The following is a 20,378-nucleotide window of genomic DNA, read 5'->3' as shown; positions in this document are numbered from 1 at the left end:
CGGAGCCCCAGCCCCATCCTGTGCCCCAGCCCCAGCCTGAAGCCCAGGCCCAGCCTGAGCCCGAGCCCCAGCCCCAGCCCGAGCCCGAGCCCCATCCTGTGCCCCAGGCCCAGCCCCATCCTGAGCCCCAGCCGCAGTCTGAGCCCCAGCACAGCATGGGCCGTTGGTTACTGTGAGTCTGTTGACATTGTGCACATGCGTGAAGGTGTGCTTGTACCCAGTAAGGATGATAACACGAGCTGACACGTGGCCCCTTTGTGTCCAGCCTCGCTCTGGCCTCTAGGTGTAATGATTCATCTAATCTTCACGCTAACCCTGTGAGGGAGGTGCTGTTGGTGCAGAGAGTTAAAGGACCGGCTCGAAGTTGCACAGCCTGTACGAGGCAGAGCTGGGATTCATCCCACACGCTGGTGTGCCTGTGTCTGTGCAGGAGGGCTTGGGAGAGCGGGTGTATGGCATTCACAGGCCAGGTGGGTGCTCTGGCCAGTGCGCACAGGGCAGGGGAGGAGGCAGGAAGCAGCACTTCTTGGAGGCCCTTACCAGAAGGCCCTGAAGGAGTGATGAGTGGGCACATTCCAGGTGGCACCAGCAGGTCCTGGGAAGGCAGCATCAGCAGGTGCTGAGGGCTCGTGCTTCGACCCTTAACCCTGAGAGCCACCCCCTTAAAACCACGTCAGGTTGTGTTATACGGAGGCAAAACCCCGCGGCCTCCGTCACTCTCAGTGAGGGTGAAACCCACCTGCCCTCTCCCCTCTGCCATCTCCCCTCCGGCCCCACCCTGCCCACTCCCTGACCAGCTGGCCCTGCCCCTGCATCCCTTCCTCATCGCTGAGGTCTCAGCACAGCCACCTCTGCAGAAGGGACCCCTCACCCGCTTTCCCTCCACGCTGTCCCGTGGCTGCTCAGTCGTTGGTGTAGTGCCGTGCACACTCCCTGCGTGTATGCTGCGTCTTGCGAGGATGTCTGTGCACACGTGTGGGGACACGACCCTGCTCTCCAGCATGCCAGACAGAACATTGCCCAGGCGCCCATCGGTGTTGGTTGAGTGAGGGGAGCGTTGGCTGGGGGTGGGCAAGACCCTGCAGCGTGAGGCCTCCAGGTGCAGACAGTCCGTGGGCACATGGGTGGGCAGCACTGCACTGCTGACCAGGCAGCCACCCTTCCCTACTAACGGGCCCCACTTTTTCCAGCGCTGGGCAGAGGCCCCTTGACCTGGGTGGGAGGGTGCAGCCTCCTCTACCCCAGAAGGGAACGGCCCTTTGCCAGTGGCTGGTCCCGGAGCGGCGTGTGGCCTAGAGTCCTGGCCAGTCCGTGAGGGCTGGCCCATCCCGCCTCCCTCCTCAGAAAGGCATGTGCAGATGATGCTGTGGCCACGCAGCCACCTCATGACAAGCGGTGGCAGAATGCAGAGAGGCCAGCCCCTCCCAACATCCTGCAGCTGCCAAACCCGTGTCTTCAGCTGCCTCCCTCCAGAGTGCGTGACGTGAGAAAATAAACTGCTTATCTGAGCCACTGCCGTTGGGTGTTCCATCCCTTGCTGGATACGCACGTGGAGCTGGGGTGGCAGGTGTGTAGATGTGTGCCCAGGGCACCCCAGGGGGAGAGCAGCAGACCCCCTCAGCCTTCTCTCCTGGTTTTGCTATGATGCGTTTGTGTGCAGAAAGGCAGCTTTATCGTAGTTCTAGCTGCTTTAGCCCCGTGTCCTCTCCTCATGCAAGCTCTCATGCATATGTGTATACACAACACGCGCAAGGCATGCACGCTCACACGTGTAATACACACGTGCATGCATGCACTTGCATGAACACACACACACCCATATGTGCATGCACATGCACACCTGTATGTACATGCAGGCACATGCATGCACACACGTATGCACACACACATATGCACATAGTTTTCCAGACCCCAGACACTGGCCATAATGTCCCCAGCACTTTCCTTTCTGCTACTGTTGATGAAAACAATAGCACCTTTTTTGTGAGTGGCGTAGTGGTTAACAGCTATGGCTGCTAACCAACAGGTCACCAGTTTGAATCCACCAGGCGCTCCTTGGAAACCCTATGGGGCAGTTCTACTCTGTCCTACAGGGTCGCTATGAGTTGGAACCGACTCAACAACAATGGGTTAGGCCAAGCCACTGGCCAGCCTGGTGGCTGTCCATCCTCCTGGTAACCCTGCGAAGCCCTGGTTGAGGCGCTGAGTGTGTTCTGGAAGAGCAGAGCAAATAAACACGTCGGTGCTGGTGTTGTGGTTTCCACGCAGGTGTGTGAGGAAGCAACAGAGGAGCCCACGTGTCCAGAGGCAGGGCGGTCAAGGCTCTTTCCAGGAGACCTGCCCCCCTCGCAGACACGCTCACCTGCCAGAAGGGCAGGAGGGAAAGCAAAGGGAACGCTTCTGTGGACTACTGTGTTTTAAGAAGCCTCTTCTCTGAATGTCTTTAGTTACTAAAGTGATGTGCACTCAGGGCAACAAGGACGCCAGTCTCGGGCCAGGCGGCAGCGCTCTTAACTGGAGGTGTGCACCTCATGTCATTCCCTGTGCCTGAACAATCGATACGCCTTCAGCACAGGGACCTCGCTCATTGTTGCCTCCGCAATCCGGGCCTGGTGCAGGGAGCCCCCAGCCCGTCTCTGCAGCCCCTCTGGGTGAGGAAAGAGACCCCCTCCTGGGGCAGCACAGCCTTGCAGGCACAGATGCAACGCCCCACCCGGCTAGGCGCCTGGCAGCACAGAAGGCACCCCTGGGCCCCTCGGCCAGGCAGTGCCAAGGAAGGCATCCCAGGGGGAGAGGGTGGCTGGCGGGCAGGCCTGACCCAGGACTCCTCGTGGGCTGATGGCAACTGTAACAATGAGAACGCCCCCAGAAGTGGACAAACAGGTGGTGGTGGGGACCCCATGGAGCATTTCGTCACAGCAGAACGGCCAGGGCCGGGCTGGGGGCAGGAACACTGCCCATCCCTCCAAGGAGGTTGTACCTCATCTTTAGCACCCCTTGTCCTGCCCTCCTCTGGGCCTTGGGGGTTACCAGCACCCTCCAATAAACTCCCCTTTGCTGGAGTTTGCCAGAGTCGCAAACCCCAAGTGGTACAGAAGGACATGTAAATGCTGACACATCACACGCCTGATCCCAGCAAATGTGAGACGTGGTCCTGCTGTCAGAGCCGAGCCTGGGGACAGCAGACACAGATGAGCTCAGTGCACACGCTGAGGGCTCAGCCCCGGGGTCCCCCCAGCTCACCCCCAGGGGATATGTCCCCACTCCACTGCCTCCCAGTGTGAACTGGACAAGCCGGTCCTTACTGGGGACTCCTGTGGAAGGAGCCCAGGGATCCAGGTGGCAGGTGGGGCTGAGGGTCCTGGCTCTGCTGCCCCCCTCAGCTGACCGCAGGCTGGACACACTGAGCGAGGGTCAGCCTCCCACAGTAAACTCCCCGTGGCCAGGGGCTGCTGCTGGGTGGGATCATGTACCCCAGGGTGTGGGGAGGGGGCTGAACAGGCAGCTTCCAGAAGAGAGCAGGGAGCGCCAGGCTCCTGTGCCAGGTAGGCACAAGGCTGGCTTCTCCTCCAAATACGCACAAAGCAAAAGAGAAACAAAACCAAACCGTCTTTTAGTCATCAAGAGAGTTGAGCCGGCTTTTGGGGCCAAATTGTTTTGTCCTCTCTTCTGCAAAGTTGTGTGTGAAAGAGCGTCTCTTTTCCACGGATGGAGACAAGGAAACACCCATACCAGGTGCACTGACGGGGATGTACAAGCAAGCCCAGGTTCATGCAAGACAGGACCAGGCGCTGTGTTGCAGCTTCTTTTCCAATTCCGTAAAATGTGACTCCGGAGGGGAAGGGGAGATGCCCGACGAGGCCCCAGGGAGACTCTTCCTCATCAGTCCCCCCACATCTGCACACCAGCTGAGGCAGCTCAGAGCCGGACTCCAGGATGGGGTGTCTGCTCCCCTGCTCTGCTCAGCACTTTCCTGAAAGTCCCCTCTTGGGGGTGCTACTTGCTTCCCCACCACCCACTCCCTGGGGGGCCCTTTGAGCCCCAATCTAGTGGGCGGTGGGTCTCCCGTCAGGACCCGGGCCCGGGTCTGCCCTCTGTGCCTCCTGAACTGCATGAGAAGACATCAGACCACCACTCAGGTCAGACCAATCAGCAGAGCCTGGTGGGGTCTCAGACCCCTCTGACCCGGTGGGTGGTCCTGAGGACTCGCTTCTTCACCCCTCCCCACCCCTACAAGGGCAGGGAGCCCATACCCCCTTGGGACAGCCCTGAACCGTGAGGTCAACAGTCTGGGCAAATGCACCTGCTGCCCATCCTTCAGGGAGGGAAGGGCAACCTTGAGCGTGTGCTTTGTACTGGCTTCTCCTCCTTCCCTGCCCTGGACCCTGTCTCAGCTCTACTTTGCAGGGGAGGGAGTCCTAAGCAAAGACAGTGGGGCTTCTGCAAAACCAGCTGCTGCCCCTTTGCCTCTCATCCTTTGCCCCTTCCTCCTGCCTGGATTTTGAGCACGATGGTCAGAACACAGCAGCCCTCATGCAGTCGTGAGGACAGAGGTCACTCACTCAGGATGCAGGATGAGGAGCTGCGTCCTCCACATCACTCATCAGCTCAACACCACTGTTTCTCAGCTGGCCTGCCTTTGAGTGAAGAGCTGTGCGATTTCTGTTTGCGGCAGCATTGAGCTTTCCTGAGCTCACCGTTTCAACTCAACAGACCTTCACTGGGACCAGATGTCCCCCAGTGCTGTGCGGGCCACAGCTCCGGGGAGAGGACCCGTCTCAGGGCTAAGCCCGGGGTGGCGCCTAGTCTTTAGGATGTCAGGGAAACATTCCTCACTTGTTTCCTCTGGCTTACCATGGGGAGCTTTGAAAAGGCCTGTTTTCAGATCCAAGTAGATTGTTTTCATGCCCCTCCCACAGATCTGAGCCTGGAGGGCAAAGGTGGTGCCAGCGCCCCTCCTCCCCCACACCCCTTCCTGCCTGCATACTGCCTTGATGGGGCCTCTTCCTCTTCGCGCAGTTTCCCTGCCAGTACATCAAGTGACCCTGAGGACGGTCCCTGAGGACGCTGCCCACACAGCACCTGACCCAGCACTGGAGGGGAGCCTTCCTTAGCGACCTGCACAACGCGTCATCCTGGGGCCTCAGTCCTGGCGTGGACACCCCCTGAGGAACAGCCAGGATCACACCAAGCAGAGTTTATTGAGGCCAGTGGGCAGGGCCCACATACAGCATGGGGCGGGTACAGGCGCACTGGACCGGGGTGCTAGCAGCGCAAAGCGGACGGGCCTGGCCTGGGGGCACCCTCCTCTAGCAGGTCTGGGGGCCTGGGGTAGGCATCAAGAGCCACTCCTAGTCCTCCAGGGCTTTTCTGGGGAACCCTCCCTGCTTCCCCCTGAGTTCCAAGTGGGGCAGGTGGGGGCCTCTCCTTGTCTCTGTGGTCAAGCACAGGGTGATCCCTAGAGAGTCTCTATAAAAATTAAAATTCCTTTATAAATTATGGGGGGCAGGGGGCCATTTGCGAGCCGACGTCAGCAGCCACCAGAGCCTCGCCTTCCCCCACAGCCCCAGTTTTGCTCCCAAGGCGACCCCTGAGGGCAGAGGGCAGGTGTACAGGCACAGAGAGGGCCCAGATGGACACACAAAAAAAAACAGGGGGTCCGAGATCAAGGGGCAGACAGGGACGAGGTGACACAGAAAGGCTAGGTCAGAGGAAAAGAGTGGGGTAAGGGAACACGGCAGAGCCGGGGTCTCCTCTCCAGCGGCCCCCAAAGGCCATGTCTGGGGAACAAGGATGAGGAAGGAGTTTCCAGTGTAGTCCAGAGACCCCCACGAACCTAAGGTCCCACACGCCCCTGATTCAGTCCTTGCCAAAGCCACTGAGGCCTCGAGACACCTGCAGCCGAGCTGCGCCTGCAGCAGGTGAGGCAGGGTGAAGGAGGGCAGCGGCCGAGGCTACTCCAGGTAGATGTCCTCTGTGGGGCAGGCGTACTCCAGGTGCTCTTGGTAGTACTCCAGGAAGGCGCGGCTGCGGGTGGAGGGTGGTGCCGTCAAAGCCTCCCCCACTCTCCCAGCCCCCTGGCCCAACCCTGCTACCTCACCCCACTGCCCTCTCCTGACCCCCCTGCCAGAGCTGCTCCTGCCTGCGCCAACCTTCACCCCCAGTCCTACTTCTCCTGGTCCCACTTGAGTCTCCCTACCCCCACCCTGGCCCCACTGCTCCACCATTTCTCCCGCCCGTAGCCCCTCTGCACCCCCGCCCAGCTCACCCCACGCTCTGCGCCACAGGCCGCATGGACTCCTGGGAGACAAACACGTGGCAGGCGAAGCGACTCAGCAGCGGGTGCTTAGTGATGAAGCCGAAATAGCTGGGGGCGGGGCGTAGGGGGGTCAGAGGCTCCGCCTCTCAGGCCGCCCCCCAGTGGTCAGGAGAAACAGAAGGCTTGGGAAGAGGGCAGGGGGAGGGGTCGCCGGACTTCAGGGTGCCAGCGGGCCCAGATCTCCTAGTAGGAGTTGGGGATCTTTCCTGGATTGCATACGGGTGTCCAGCAGGGACTGGGATCTGACACCCAGTGCATCGACCACGGGCTCACCCGCCGGAGGGTCCCTCCCTTGCCAGCGCCTCCCCACCCCCACTCCCCGGACCACCTGCGCGGCCCACCGGGGTGCAAGTCCCCGCTGCGCTTTCTGGCCGTGCCCTGCTTACTCACGCGTCCTGGGCACGCCCTGCCCACCTCTGGGCCCGCAAGCTCGCAGCTATTTCAGGGCCCAGCTCCTAAAACCCTCTTGGATGTGCTAAGCCTCCACCCCAGACCTGCGTGTTTGTGCATTTCTGGAACCTGCCCTCCCTCCTCTCATGGAAGACACGATTACAAATGACTGCACAGGGAGGTCAGCTCTTTCAGCGTGAGACCCCCTGGCCCTGGGGCCTGTCTTCCCACCAGATGGAGCCCATGTGACTGTCGCTGCCAGAAACGGAGCTCAGGTGTCCCTGAACATACCGCAGGGCCTCACCTGACTTCTGTGAATCCATTAAAAACCACCTCTCGATAAAGCTACCCAGGGGAAAAGTCCCCGTCTCACATGACTTCTAGAAATGATTACAAGCGCTGACCCTACATGCCAGGCACCGTCCTAAGCACTTTGTCCTTAGTGTGTAAACCCACCACGCCCTGGGAGGGAGACTGTGCCGTAGAGACGGGGCCTAAGCTCAGAGAGGCTCAGTGACTGGCCTTAGGACACACAGCCAGTCAGCAGGGCCGGGGTCTGATGTCAACGCCACTATTCATCTGAACATCACACCCAGCACGTGCCCCAACCTGCCACCTGTTTAAAAACAAAATGAGTTAGCCCCTCCCTCACTTAGCACTCTCTCTGCTTCCCCTCCTCATGTGAGGGGCTTGCTGGGTACTGGACCTCACAGCACCTGCCTGCTCCGGACCCAGGGCCAGAGAGGCTGAGGAAGGCTGGGCATGACAAGTGGTTCCTCACCCACTGCCCCATCTCTGTCACCAAGCCCCACACCTGATTATCCTTCCCCTGCGGCAGCTGGTCCTTGTCAGGTCCACACCTGAGCCAGGGGCATGTAGCGCCCTTTGCTTGGGAAATAGGCCTCTTCTTCCTCCCTGTGGTGGCAATGCCGCCCACTGTCCAGCTGGACCAGGGCAGCCCCCACTGTCTGGTCTGAGCCCAGGTGCTATCCTGCCTTCCCCTACCTCTCAGCAGCATCTAACCATCTGGCTCTCCACGGAGCACAGCCGAGCCTGGGGTCTCTCCGCCACAGAAGTGCCCAAATGACACGTGCTGCCCTCACCATCTGTCTCAGCCTCTGCTTGCCCACGGGGACACCGCCTCCTGCTCTCCATCAGGCCTGCTCACGGCTCCAGTCACCTCCCTGTTCCAGACTGGCCTCTCTCCGACACTCTGAGCCAGATGCTGACTGCCACGTCTAGACCTGGACACTCTGTTCCCTCTCTCAGCATGTGACGCCACCCGCTGTCCACCCCCCAGGTCAACCTCCACCTCCAGGCCACCCCAAGTCCTGTGTCCCGTTTCCCAATGTCTCCTGCATCTGCATGCTTCCCCCCACCGCACTGCCCTTGGATGACCCTGTGACCAAGGCAGCACCTTGCCAAACAGCAGCTGGCACCGGCTATCGGCTGGCCCCTGGGCTGCACCACACTCTTGCATGGAGCGCCTCGGGGCCCACTGCTGATGGGGTTAGTACAAGCTTCTTGGCACAAACGGCCTAGGTCTCTCCTGATACCTTCATCCTGATTACAGCTGCCTCCCTGACGCCCCGCAGCAGAGCACCCCACAGGCCTTTTGCTCAGCTGCCCCTCCACCTCAACTGGCGTTCGAGGATCAGCGGGGGTCTCCAGGAGAACTGGCCGCATCTTCCCCAGGCCTGCTCAGCAGTGCCCTACAGACACCGTTGGATGGCCCAGCGACATCTTCACATACTGTCTGTGTCCGGCTCCCACCCAGGCGAGATGTGAGCCTCATCTAACTATTTTCCCAGAGCCCAGCGCAGAGCAGGGGTCCAGTGCATGGAGCCGAGTGAGCACGGGGCTGGGGGGTGGGGGGAATGGGCGGGGCACGCACAGGAGGCCCTCGGGGTTGGGCGGGCTCGGAAGGTGGGCTCTCACCAGCTGTTGCGGGGGTGGCAGCCGCAGAAGGAGATGTTCTTCATCTGGAAGAAGTGGCTGCAGCGCTCAAACTAGAGCACAGGTGAGCAGACGTGCCACAGTCAGACGGGGTGGAGGCCAGGCCCCTTCCAGGCCCACCAACCTGTCCCGCAGGCTGACCCTCTTGCCATGCTCCTAGCCCCCCACATCCCCTCCTGTGCCCCAGTTCCCCAGTCCTCACCTCAGGTCCACCTCCAGTCAGACTCAGCTTGACCCCCCGAAGGGAGATCTCAAGGTCACAGGAGGCAGGAGGGCGCAGGTGGACGGTCAGCTTCCGGGCTGTGGCAATCTGGGAGGAAGAGGGCGGTCTCAAGGGGCTCACGGGGCCTTGTTCCCTCCCTTGGTGGAACTGTGCCTGTCACTTTTAAGTTATGTTTGAAGACATGGCACTGCGGCCCGTAATACGGTTCCGGAGGTGAGACACGCGGCCCTACCCGCCTCCTCAGACCCTCCAGCCAGTGCTCCCTTGGCTGAGATGGGTGCTGGGAATACCCTCCACCCCCAACTCACTGCCTGGCCCCCGGGGGCTCAGTGAGCCCTGGAGGCAGGCCCGGTCTGTCTGCCCCCTGGTCTGTCTGTCCCCTCCTCCCTCTAGCCACACTCCCGGGGCCTGCAGATAGGCTGGTGCTCATTCACGCCCAGAGGAATGAATGAATGAATGAATGAACAAAGGGCTCAGGGCTGGGAGAGCTGGACTTGTTCTTCAAACAGGAACAGGACAGGCTGAAGGGCAGGAGGAGCTGACAGAGGATGGGGTCTACTGAACGGGGCCAAGGAGCCCTGGGTGATGGGGCCAGCTGCAAAGTCCTGCCAGGCCTGTCTGCTCAGCCTCTGAGTCAGGATGGCGGGGGACAGGGGGCACTTCCTAAGCTGCCTCCTTGGCACCCCCCGATCCCTGCCTGGAGCCACCAGGGGCTATAGCCAGCCTGCAGGGCTGGTGTGGCCCACCTCATGGCCTCTCCACGCTCAGCCTCACTCAGCCCCCTTGCAGGCCCCCTTGCAGAGCCCCCCAGACTGACCTTCTGCATGGCTGCACACAGGATGCCGTTGCCCTGGTGACAGGGCACCTCCACGGAGCCCAGGAACTGCACATCGAATCGGTCCACCCAGCAGGGACTTCGCTTGCTCCCTGCAGAGGCACACAAGGCCCAGGTCAGGGGCGGTGGGGGGGGCTGGGGTGACAGCTGCCCCTCCAGGACAGGGCCCTACCCAGCAGGTCCTTGCCAGGGCCGGGCACTGCATGTGCGTAGAAGGCAGGGAAGATTCCTCGCTCCCCTGTCCTCATGTTGAAGCCACGGAACCAGAAGTCGTCCTCCTCGGCCTCCACCAGCACCGGGTCATCCACGTCCAGCTCCAGCTCGTCCGGATGACGAGGGATGAACCTGAGGTCAGAGTTGGAGGTGACAGGTCACCCAGGAGAGGGCGGGGCTGGATAAGTGGTACCCTCCCCCCCACCCAGGTCCCACAGTGTCTGGAGGGCTGCGCTTCCCAGTGGCTGGAGCGAGGGGGCAGCTGTACCTGAAGACCGCCCGGTGGGTCTGTTCCCGCTCTTCGCCATTCACCAAGCAGGAGAAAAGGCCAAAGGACTCAGTGCCTGAGACAGAGATGAAGGAGACGGAGGCGGGAGACAAACAGAGATGGGGAGGACACTACCTGAAGGTCTGGGCTGGGGCCAGGCTCCCCATCTGCCCCACCAGGTCTGGTGTCTGTATCCTAAGACGGGTACAGAGCAGGCCTCCCCACCCCACTCCCCACCCAAATGGGGTCTGAAGAAGCCTGAGGCCCATGTTCTGGGCGAGAGGGCAGCACCGGCCTTGACCAGGGGCCACCCACAGGCTGCCCTGGGTGCTTTGGGGGACCAGTGGAGCCCAGGGAGCCTACACAGAGGGGACCACCCCTCTTCCCCCACCTCCCACTCACTGGAGGATCGAGATGTGCTGTTGACAAAGACGTTGAGGAACTTCTTGGAGAAAGTGAGGTCTGGGCTGTCCGGGGAGGCGTCCTCCGGGTCCCCACCTCTGCTGCTGCCCAGCAGCCCAGCCCCCGCCTCCTCCTCGCTGGCCTCACCTCCGCTGTCCTCGCTGTCCTCGCCAAGGCCGGCGCAGCGCCGCAGGCTCACCAGCTCCAGCTGCGTGTGCTCGTCCACCACCAGCGTGTACTTGACCGCATCGTATACCAGAGAGGCATCCCGCGGCGCTGCGGGGCCCGCAGCCCTGCCCCCGGGCGGCCCTGCGCCGTCCTCGGCGTCCTCCTCCTCGTCTTCCTCCTCCGAACAGGCGGCGGAGCGGGCGCGGCCCGGGCGGGCCGCACGGCCCACCGCAGCCCACAGCGGCGTGATGGTGTCCCGCGTGGGGTTGCTAAGGATGAGGCAGGGCCCGGGCTGCCCTGGGCCGGGCCGGGTGGGTGCAGGGGGAGCAGGCGGCGGCGGCCCGCACAGCGTCTCCATGTCCACCAGCTCCACACCGACCTGTGCCACTGCCTCGGCGGCCTCGGTGTCCCCACCGGCCGGCGACGCGGGCTCCCCGGGCAGGCGCGGCGATAGGCACTGGCCGGGGCAGCGGATGGGCGAGGAGCCCTCGGAGATCATGCGGCTCACCAGGTTGCTGAGCAGCCAGGGCGAATCGGCATCCTCGCTGAGGTCGGGTTCCGACTCGGACCCGGACTCGTACTCGCTGTTGATGTCGTCGGGGCCCACGGGCAGGAAGGCGGGGCGGCGCGGGGGCTCGCACGGGGGCTCGCGTTCGGGCTCCGGCTCCGAGGCTGGCGACGAGGCCTCCTCGATGGAGTTGGTGAGGTGCGAAGAGCGGCCGCTGCTGCTGCTGCCGCCGTCGCTGCTCAGCTCCAGCTCCGTCTCCGAGATGGACGAGATCATGCGGCCCAGGCGCGAGGCGCCCGCGTCCTCCGAGTCGGAGCCCGGCGTCGACAGCTCCTGGCTGCTGCGCCGGCCTCCGCGGCCCCCACTCGAGTGGCTCCCCAGGTCGGCCTCGATGCCGGGGTCCGAGGAGGGCGAGGCCCCGCCTGGCGCCGCGGGGTCCTCAGGCCGGTTCCCTTCGCAGTCGCAGCCCGGGTGCGCCGGGGACTGTCGCCCGTAGGGACCCGCATCCGTGAGCGGGAGGGCGCCTGGAGGCTCTGTGAGGTGAGGGGGGAGGGTGGAAGGGGGGTGGAAGGGCGGAAGGTGTCCTTGTCACCACGCCCGAGCCTCCTTCCAGCAGCCAGCCTCGTCGCTTCTCCCCACTCCCCTGTCCTCCATGTCCCCACCATCCGCTCACCTCGGAGGGGCCCCTGGGGGGGCGAGCACAGCAGCGTCTCCTGCCAGGAGGCTGGAGGGGCGGGGTCGGAGCCTCCATTGTTGTTCAGGGAGTCCTGGGGGTTGCGGGGGGCGAAGGGCAGCGCTGAGGAGGGGCTCCAGTCCCCAGGGTGGGAGGAGCTGGCTGCCTGGGGCCCAGAGTCCCAGGGTGGCCGGTGCTGGGGTCCCACCACTCACCTGTGTTCCCAGGGCGGTCAGCTGGAGCGTGGTGGGCCGGTGCTTGTGGGGCTCGCTGGCAGAGGGAGAGGGGATCAAGGCCTCCGGGGCAGGAGCATCTGAGCCAGGGAGATTTCCCTCCTCACCCTCCCCATCTCCCTCCTCCTCTTCTTCATCTTCCTCCTCCTCCTCCTCCTCCTCCTCCTCATTGTCATCGATCATCTCAAACTCCTGGAAGTCATCCTGGAAGGAGCAGATGGGGTGCGGCTGCTCCGAGCGCCCCAGGGTGAGGCTATCCTGCAGGAAAAAGGGCAATGGCAGGCCTGGGCCAGAGTGTGAGGCAGAGCCTCGGGGTCACAAGTCCCAAGAAAGGGACACGCAGGGAGCAATCAGGGAGCGCCGTCTTGGCTCACTCTGCCCACCGCCACCAGTGTGAGCGTCTATAGTGCACAGGGTTCTTGGGAAAGAAGGACGACAGCGGGCCTCATGAATGGTCCTAACCCTTCACCCCTGACCCCCTCTTGCCCCATTCCACACTGACACTGCTTCCTTCTTATTAGCATTTAACAGTTTACAGTGATCGTTCGTGGGATTTGGTCTGTCCCCCACTGTACTATAAGCCCCACGAGGGCAGGGCTGTGTTAATGTTTTGCTCTGGTACCCACAGCCCCCAGAACAGAAGCTGGTGCACAGAGGTCATTCAGTAAACATGGAGTGAGTGAATGAACACATGGAAGGACACAGCCTGTACCAGCCTGGGGGCCTGTGACAACTCCCTCCCCTCCCACCAGCCAGTCCTCCTCAGGGGAAGGCTTCCTCCTCCTCTGGGAAGTCCTCCTGATTTTCCCACTTTCCGTTGGTCCCCTTCCCTTTCATAGCACCTTATGCCCCACCCCCACCCCCACTGGAATCCAGCCCTTGACATGTGGGCAGTCACTGTCCCTTACATGTCTGTCTCCTGAGGGCCAGGGCCACACCTGTCCTGTTCAGCTCCTAGCACCCGGAAGCCCCCAGTGCCTGCCCCATGGCTCGAAAATGTTCTTGAATAAATGAAACCAACCAGAGGTGGAGAGACAGAGAGGTAGAGGAGACGCGGTAGAGGAGACAGGGGTGTGAAAAGGTCCAAGGAGGTGGAGACATGAGGCAGATGGGTGAAGGGGGCTAGAAGGTAGGGGGCAAGACGTGATAACACAGCAGCTGGAGGCGCTAGATCTTTCTGGGAGATGACCTGAGTACTTAGCATTTCGTCTGCAAAGCTGATGCACACCTCCCCTCCCCCAGGCTGCCAGTGATGGGGACCAGGCAAGAACAGCTGGGAAAGGAGCTTCTCCGTTGAGTCTGGGCCCCCAGCAGAGGACCTACTTACTCCCTTAGAAAAAAGGTTTGATATGAGGACGACCCCAGGCCAGGAAGCTAAGGAGGCAGGGGGCAGTAAGAGGAGCTCACGCTTCAAGGCAGAGCTCAGGACCACCGCAAAACTCCAACGGAACTCTAAGCAGAGCCTAACTGAGACCCTCCCTCCATCGGGCTCTGTGGGCATAGCCCATTTCCCACCTTCTCGCAGTGATCTGAGTCGTAGCTGAGGCCGAGGCCACAGTCATCGGTGATTTCAGACAGATCTTCATCATCAAATTCTTCCAGGCTTATGTCCTGAGGAGCCCTGGAGAGGAGCCCAGGGTCAGAGAGCAAGGACAGGGCCTCTGAAACAGCCACCAACCCTGGACTCTGGCTCAGGAGCTGTTCCCGGGGGGAGGCCAAGGGAGAACCCCAGCTTCTGGGGGTCTCCAGAGCCCCCAGCCCCCAGCTCCACAACCTGACATCAACTTGAACCCCAAGCTCTGCTCTCCGGGGATCCCCTCCCCCATTGCACTACACCAGCCCCAGAGGAAGGCACCCTCCTCCTCACTGAGCCAGCAGCTGCTCCTCCCTTCCCGGCTCACTAAGGCCCTCTGGGTCTCACAACCTCGGCCCCAGGTCCCAGGGGAGTCCCACTGCGCAGGGAGGTGGGGGGGGGGAAGGAGGGGGGGAAGGGAACTGAAGCCGCAGCAGCAGGGAGGGGTCAGCTGCTCTCCAGACACAGCCTGGGACACAGCCTGGCGTTTGCCTCCCTCCCGCCCACAGCCTGCACCAAAGTCCAGCCCCCTCCCCACCACGTTCCTTCCCCGCCCCCCAGGTTTGACTTCAGCTCCCTCCCTGGGTCCCACACGGGCCTCCACCGAGAGAGGCCCCGCAGGGCCACAAGGACACTGGGTGCAGAGGGTGTGCCCAGCATCCTACCCACCGGCTGCCCGCGGAGGCTCAGGCCAGGGCCTCAGCCCTTGACAGGTCGGCCACCCAGGCTGGGTGCGGCACCGGGTCTCCGCGGGAAATGGGGGATGGGAGGTGCGACAGTTGCTGGGGTCACTGGGACTAGAGAATGGGGGCAAAAATGGAGAGACCCAAAAGGGGGAAAGCAGGAGGCAGAGGACTCCGGAGGGGGGGAGGGGGCTGGTGTTGGGTCCGCAAAGGCCAGGGATGTGGGGGAAGGTGGGTGGCGGAGGAGTCTGAGGACCGGGCGGAGAGGGGGCTGCAGCAAGGTAAGGGGCCCGCCGAGGCCTGGGGCGCCAAGGTGCGTACCTGCAGCCTGGCGGCGACAGCGAGGGAAAGGTGGAAAGAGAAAACATCTCCGCCCGGTCCGCCATCTTCTTGGGGAAAGGCCTCCCGACGCGGCGGGGGGGCGCGGACGGAGCGACAGCCCCGCGCGCCCTTCGTCGTTCCCGCCCTCGGCCCTCGGCCCTCGGCCCTCCCCAATTCACCTCGTGACACGCCCTGCGACACCCGCCCGCCGGCGCACCTCGCGACCCCGGGCCGGGACACCGCGGCAGCGCGAGCGGCAGCGCCGCAGGGGGAAGGGGAGGAGGAGAGGGAGGATCCGGGCAAGGAGGGAGGGGACTGAGAAGGGCGGGGAGGGGGCGCCGGGAAAGCTGGTTGGCGGAGAGGCTGTGGTTTGACGGAGACTCTGGCTGGGGAAGAATCGGGTGTGCAGCGTTTCTTTCTGCGGGCGGGGGACGGGTACCAGGTGAGAAGCGGATTGGTGGGGGTACCAGGTTCATGGAAAGGAGGATCTGCGGATGGGAAGGGGTGAGGGTGAGAGCCTTTGATAAGGAATCTGCGGTGGGAAGAGGAGGGAGGCGGCGGCCTGGGTCCGCAGACCTCTGGTAACTGGGTTTTCTTTGAAGGGGAGTCTGGCGGAAGCGTGGATGCGGCCCCAGAAGCTGCGCTGACCTCCCAAGGAATCCAGAACAGAAGAGCAGGGTCCGAAGCCTGGATCTGGGGTGCTTCGGGCCTAGACCTAGCAGCACATCAAGGGGATGGAGGAACTGTCCGCCTCCGGGTGCTGATCAGAGCGGGAGGAGCTGTTCCTCCTCCTGGTGCTGATCTGGTTGGACCAAACAGAGGATGCTGATCCGGACTAAACCTGAACTTCCAGTCCACAACATACAATTAGCAGGCTGCACAGAGGTATTGACGGCAGTGGGTGAAGTTACAACCCTGAGGCTATGTTCACTCAGTTACAAAAAAGTGTTCCTTAGGCACCAGCTGGAGCCCTGGTGGCGCAGAGGTTAAGCGTTCAGCTGCTAACCAAAAGGTCAGCAGTTCGAATCCACCAGCTGCTCACCAAAAGGTCAGCAGTTCGAATCCACCAGCTGCTCCTTGGAAACCCTGTGGGGCAGTTCTATTGTGTCCTATAGGGTCGCTGTGAGTCGGAATTGACTCCAGAGCAATTAGGTTCGTTTGGGTTTGCAGCACCAGCTATGTGTCTGGCTCTGTTTAGGGCACCACCATGCTCTGGCTCCACATGGAGCTATGTGGGAGAGTGAAGGGAGTTAGAGTAGGTTAGAGTCAGCTAGTGGCGGAGTCGAGGAAGGGCAGATCAGTGTTGTCAGCAGGGGAGGTAAGGATAGGTGGGGACAGAGCTAATGAGACTCTGTGGAGGGAATATTGTGGGGGAGATTTAGCTAAGAAAGAGGCTGGAGCCTCAACAGCAAGAGTGCAACGAAATTATCTTTTTTTTTTTTTTTTTACGCTTGATGGAAATTATGTGCACTATTTCTTATGGCTAAGTTATTTCTGTGGCAAATTATCTCTGAGGGAAGGATGAGGTACTTGAGTGTTAATGCCTGAAAACCACCTGGGAAGGACCACCTCATTCTTTGGGTGCACAGGATGGCAATCATTCAAGTTCACAGAGAAGGCTTATGGCCATGGGAAGACTGAGCATGCCCTCTTTCATGTCCCAACTGCGATTTGTATGTTATCTCTGCTACAGTGTTTTCCTAAGATTGGCCTTTATTAGGTTACACTTCCTTCCCTGATGACTGAGAGCTGCTGAAGAGCAGAGACACTGCCTTGTCTCTCTGTGAACCCTCAAGCTCCAAGCACAGTGCCTGGCACACAGTAGGTGCTCAGGAAACATGTGAATGAGTGAATGACTAAATGAATGAGAGCCATTATGAGTTCTAACGAGGTCAGGGGCACCAACTCATCATACTCTTTTTTTCAATTTTATGAGCACCGAGGTTCAAGGAGTCTGGACATCTTAACCTCTCCGTTTCCCCAGTAAACTTCACAATCTCCTTAGAATTCACAAAGGGTTTTGGCCTCAACTTTCCATATTTCCTCTTGATCTTGAGTCTTGTCATCAAATGGTTACCTTGGATATTCACGTAAGTGGCCCCTCTAACAACCTTGTTAGTTCTTTAGCTTCTAATCAGCCAATAACTGTTGATTCTCTCAACTCTAGTGACCGCTCCCATAAACAGCCCCCAGGATTTACCTTTACCTGGAATTGCACCAGCCTTGAAATATTATATTCTTCAATCTCACCTCAGATCATAACTCCTGACCACCATCCTCTAGCCCCTCCCCTTCCCTTCCTCTTATCAGATGATTCGCCTTCACTTTACCAAGGGGCTTCCACCTCCAATTTTATCTGTGGAACCTTCCATTTGTCCCCCAGAGCACAGCTGGAAGGTCACCAGCCTTGGAGCCCGAGAGATTGTGGCACCAGTCTTTATCTTGCCACCAACTTTCTCATGTGAGCATTATTTGGTTCCTATGTGCCTCATCAGTACAATCATGTTATGAAGATCACAGAGGTAACTTATGAAGCCCCAGGCAGGACCCTAGCACTTGTTTATGCTCAATGTTCATTCTTTCCCCACTCTTCAAACCTAACTGTAATTGATTGAATGGTGCCCCCCTCAAAAGATATGTCCACTTCTTAATGTCCAGAGCCTATGAATATCACTTTATGAGGCACAAAATGTAACTAAGTTAAGGATCTTGAGAGGAGGAGCTTATCCTGGATTATCTGGGTAGACCCTAAATGCAATCACATGTGTCCCTATTAAGAGAGAGGCAGAAGCCATTTAGAAAGAGGAGAAGAAAAGTGATCACAGAGGCAGATATTGGGTGATGCAGCCACAAGCCAAAGAATGCCTGCACCACCAGAAGCTAGAAGAGGAAACAGGTTCATCCCTAGAGCCTCTGAAGGGAACATGGCCCTCCTGACACCTTGATTTAAGACTTCTGGCCTTTAGAACTGTGAGGGAATAAATTTCTGTCATTTTAGATCACTCAATTGGTGATAATTTGTTAAAGCATTTCCAGGAAACTAACACACTAACCCACTCCACACTGGGGTCCATCTCCTCCCAACCTCTTGAGACTCCGCTCTTTCCAGCTCAGGGATACTCTGGTACAGTGCAATGGATCACTTCTGTGTGGCCTTTCTAGCCATGGTCTTGTAACTCCCATCCAAGTGATTGGGCAGGACTGTGTGATAGGGTAATTGTGGCCCACCAAAAGGACTGGTTAGTTTTGCCATCCCACTGGGCTTGAAATGAGCCACCCCAGAGTTGGGAAGGAGAAGATCCCATCACTACCAAGGAAGAACAACTAGACACCTAGGAGCCAGCACGTCCTTGGACCCAGGTTCCCTGCGCTGTAACACTGAAGGCAGTGAGAAGTGGCAGTAGAGACCCAGCAGCAGAAGATGGCGTGGTAGGTTTCCCAGCCTATGGAGAGAGAAAGCTGAGTGCCTTTGGGAAGAGGCTGAGGGCCAGGGAGAGGTGTTCCTGCAAGTATGGCTGGGAAGAGGCTGTCTTGATTAAAGAACTGTATCCTGAGTGTTCCTGAGCTTGAACTGTAACTGTTACTTCCCTAATAAACACCTTCATTGTGCGTATTGTCTGTGAGTTCTGTGTGGCCACTGCAGTAAATTATCAAACCCAGCAGAGAAGTACAGAGCGCTGTAGGAGCGATGGTTTGTGTCAGAATTAGTAAAGATGGCATGTCTGACCTCTACCTCATAGGAATCAGCCTTGGGCTGTTGATCTTGATTCTCCTTCCCCCTTGTAAAGAGACAGGAGGTAAGACTTCGTCCTCATGCCATTTTTACAGTTGGTATCAGAAATGGAATTCTTTGCAATGGCTCCAGACTCATAGAAGGATGAGACTTTGTAAGAGAATGAATGAAAAGGCTTGGGAAATTAAAGTTTTGATTCTTAGATGGCTACTCTGGTTGTTGTTACATGTAATCACTGAAAATCTTCATCTGGAGTAGCTTATGGCAAGGGCCAAGCCAGTTAAATGGACTGATTGATAGGGGGCCAGCGTCTTCTGGTTTCACCCAAGCCAGAGGCCCAAGGCCATATGGATATGAATGGGAAGCTAGTTAAGGTGTGGAGAAGACAGAATGAAACTGGAATGTTTTAAAAAGGGTTATGCATTTAGGATTACTTGTTTGTCTTAGTTACCTAGTGTTGCTATAACAGAAATACAAGTGGATGGCTTTAACAAAGAGAAATTTATTGTCTCACAGTCTAGGAAGTTATTAGTCTGAGTTCAGGGTGCCAGCTCCAGGGGAAGGCTTTCTTTCTCTGTCGGCTCTGGAGGAAAGTCCTTGTCACCAATCTTCCCCTGGTCTAGAAGCTTCTCAGCACAGAGACCCGGAGTCCAAAGGATGTACTCCCCTTCTGGTTCTTCATTCTAGGTGGCATGAAGTCCTCCTATCCTTCTGCTCACTTGTCTCTTTTATATCTCAAAAGAGATTGACTCAAGATACAACCTAATTTTGTAGATGGAGTCCTGCCTCATTAACATAACTGTCTCTAATCCTGCCTCATTAACATCATAGAGATAGGATTTACAACACATGGGAAAATCACATCAGATGACAAAATGGTGGACAATCACACAATACTGGAATCGTGGCCTAGCCAAGTTGACACACATTTTTGGGGGACATAATTCAATCCATAACAGTGTTTAATTGAATGCACTATGGATATTGAATGTTTCTCCTACATAGAGCTGTAAAACAGACCTAAATGTATGATAAAAATTAATATTGGGTATTATAGATTACAAAGAGCCCTGGTGGTGTGGTGGTTAAGAGCTATGGCTGCTAACTAAAAGATCAGCAGATCAAATCCACCAGCTGCTTCTTGGAAACTCTATGGGACAGTTCTACTCTGTCATATAGGGTCACTACAGGGGCATTATGAGTTGGAATCAACAGGTTTGGTTTTGGTTTGGTTTGTAGATTACAGAGAGCATGTAACTCTGCCTTAAGCCAATACTTGATTGGATATGCTAAAAGGGGAACAAGGCTTTGCCTAGGGAAACAAGGCTCTTTGAATGCAGTAGTGCCTGTATATAGTGTGGGGGTTTTAGGTCAAAAACCTGAGCCCCATCCAGAATCTGTACTTGAAGAGACATGCAGAATCACCTAGAACTGCCGAGAGAACTGGAGATTTGCATTCGAAGGAAAGACCTGCAGAAAAAAAAAAGTGACTGTTTTGCTTTTTGAATTTCAAGCAAGCAGCTTCCCTTTGGATGTACTGAGGCAGGAAAAGTCAGTGTCCATGAGAAGGAACTCCCTTCCAGGGCTAGAAGTTAAAGGGAGCCGACAAGTAGACAGCTTGGTCTGTTCACTTGTGGTGACCACTTGGGTCCACTCCTGAGTGGAAGTGGGGAAGTGCAGCAATGAAGAGACAGGCTGAGTTCAGACATGTTCCACTGGCACCTTTTGATCCAGCCCACAGGGGCTAGGGATGAGAGCGAGAGGAAGGGCTGGCTGGTCAGAAGTAAAGGGAGTCCTTAGACTCCTGAAGTTTACAGGTGGAACCTGCTGACCTCGCCCAAGGGGGCTAGGGATGAGCGTCTGAAGGGGCTGTCTGAAGA

The 20,378-nt window shown here is 58.6% G+C and overlaps 2 protein-coding genes across 2 annotated transcripts in view; one reads left to right on the top strand and one right to left on the bottom strand.

The window, feature by feature from the left end:
• ARSA (arylsulfatase A) overlaps positions 1–176 on the top strand; it is a 3,500-nt gene extending 3,324 nt beyond the window's left edge. The window contains exon 9 of the mRNA XM_004380087.2: positions 30–176. Coding sequence (XP_004380144.1) covers positions 30–176 — 147 coding nt within the window. The remainder of the gene's footprint in view (positions 1–29) is intronic.
• Positions 177–5,954: 5,778 nt separating this feature from the next.
• On the bottom strand, positions 5,955–14,859 carry MAPK8IP2 (mitogen-activated protein kinase 8 interacting protein 2). The gene is made up of 12 exons (XM_004380033.1): positions 14,766–14,859; positions 13,704–13,809; positions 12,171–12,446; positions 11,956–12,049; positions 10,607–11,815; positions 10,205–10,280; positions 9,896–10,068; positions 9,706–9,815; positions 8,868–8,975; positions 8,648–8,718; positions 6,269–6,367; positions 5,955–6,027 (listed from the first exon to the last, which is right to left on the bottom strand). The coding sequence occupies exons 1-12, from the start codon at positions 14,828–14,830 to the stop codon at positions 5,955–5,957; spliced, it is 2,460 nt and encodes an 819-aa protein (XP_004380090.1). The 5' UTR covers positions 14,831–14,859.
• Between the last annotated feature and the right edge of the window lie 5,519 nt (positions 14,860–20,378).

Source organism: Trichechus manatus, unplaced genomic scaffold (genome assembly GCF_000243295.1).
Source record: "Trichechus manatus latirostris isolate Lorelei unplaced genomic scaffold, TriManLat1.0 scaffold00069, whole genome shotgun sequence".
Lineage (NCBI taxonomy): Eukaryota > Metazoa > Chordata > Mammalia > Sirenia > Trichechidae > Trichechus > Trichechus manatus.
This window is presented reverse-complemented; position numbering and strand designations above follow the sequence as displayed.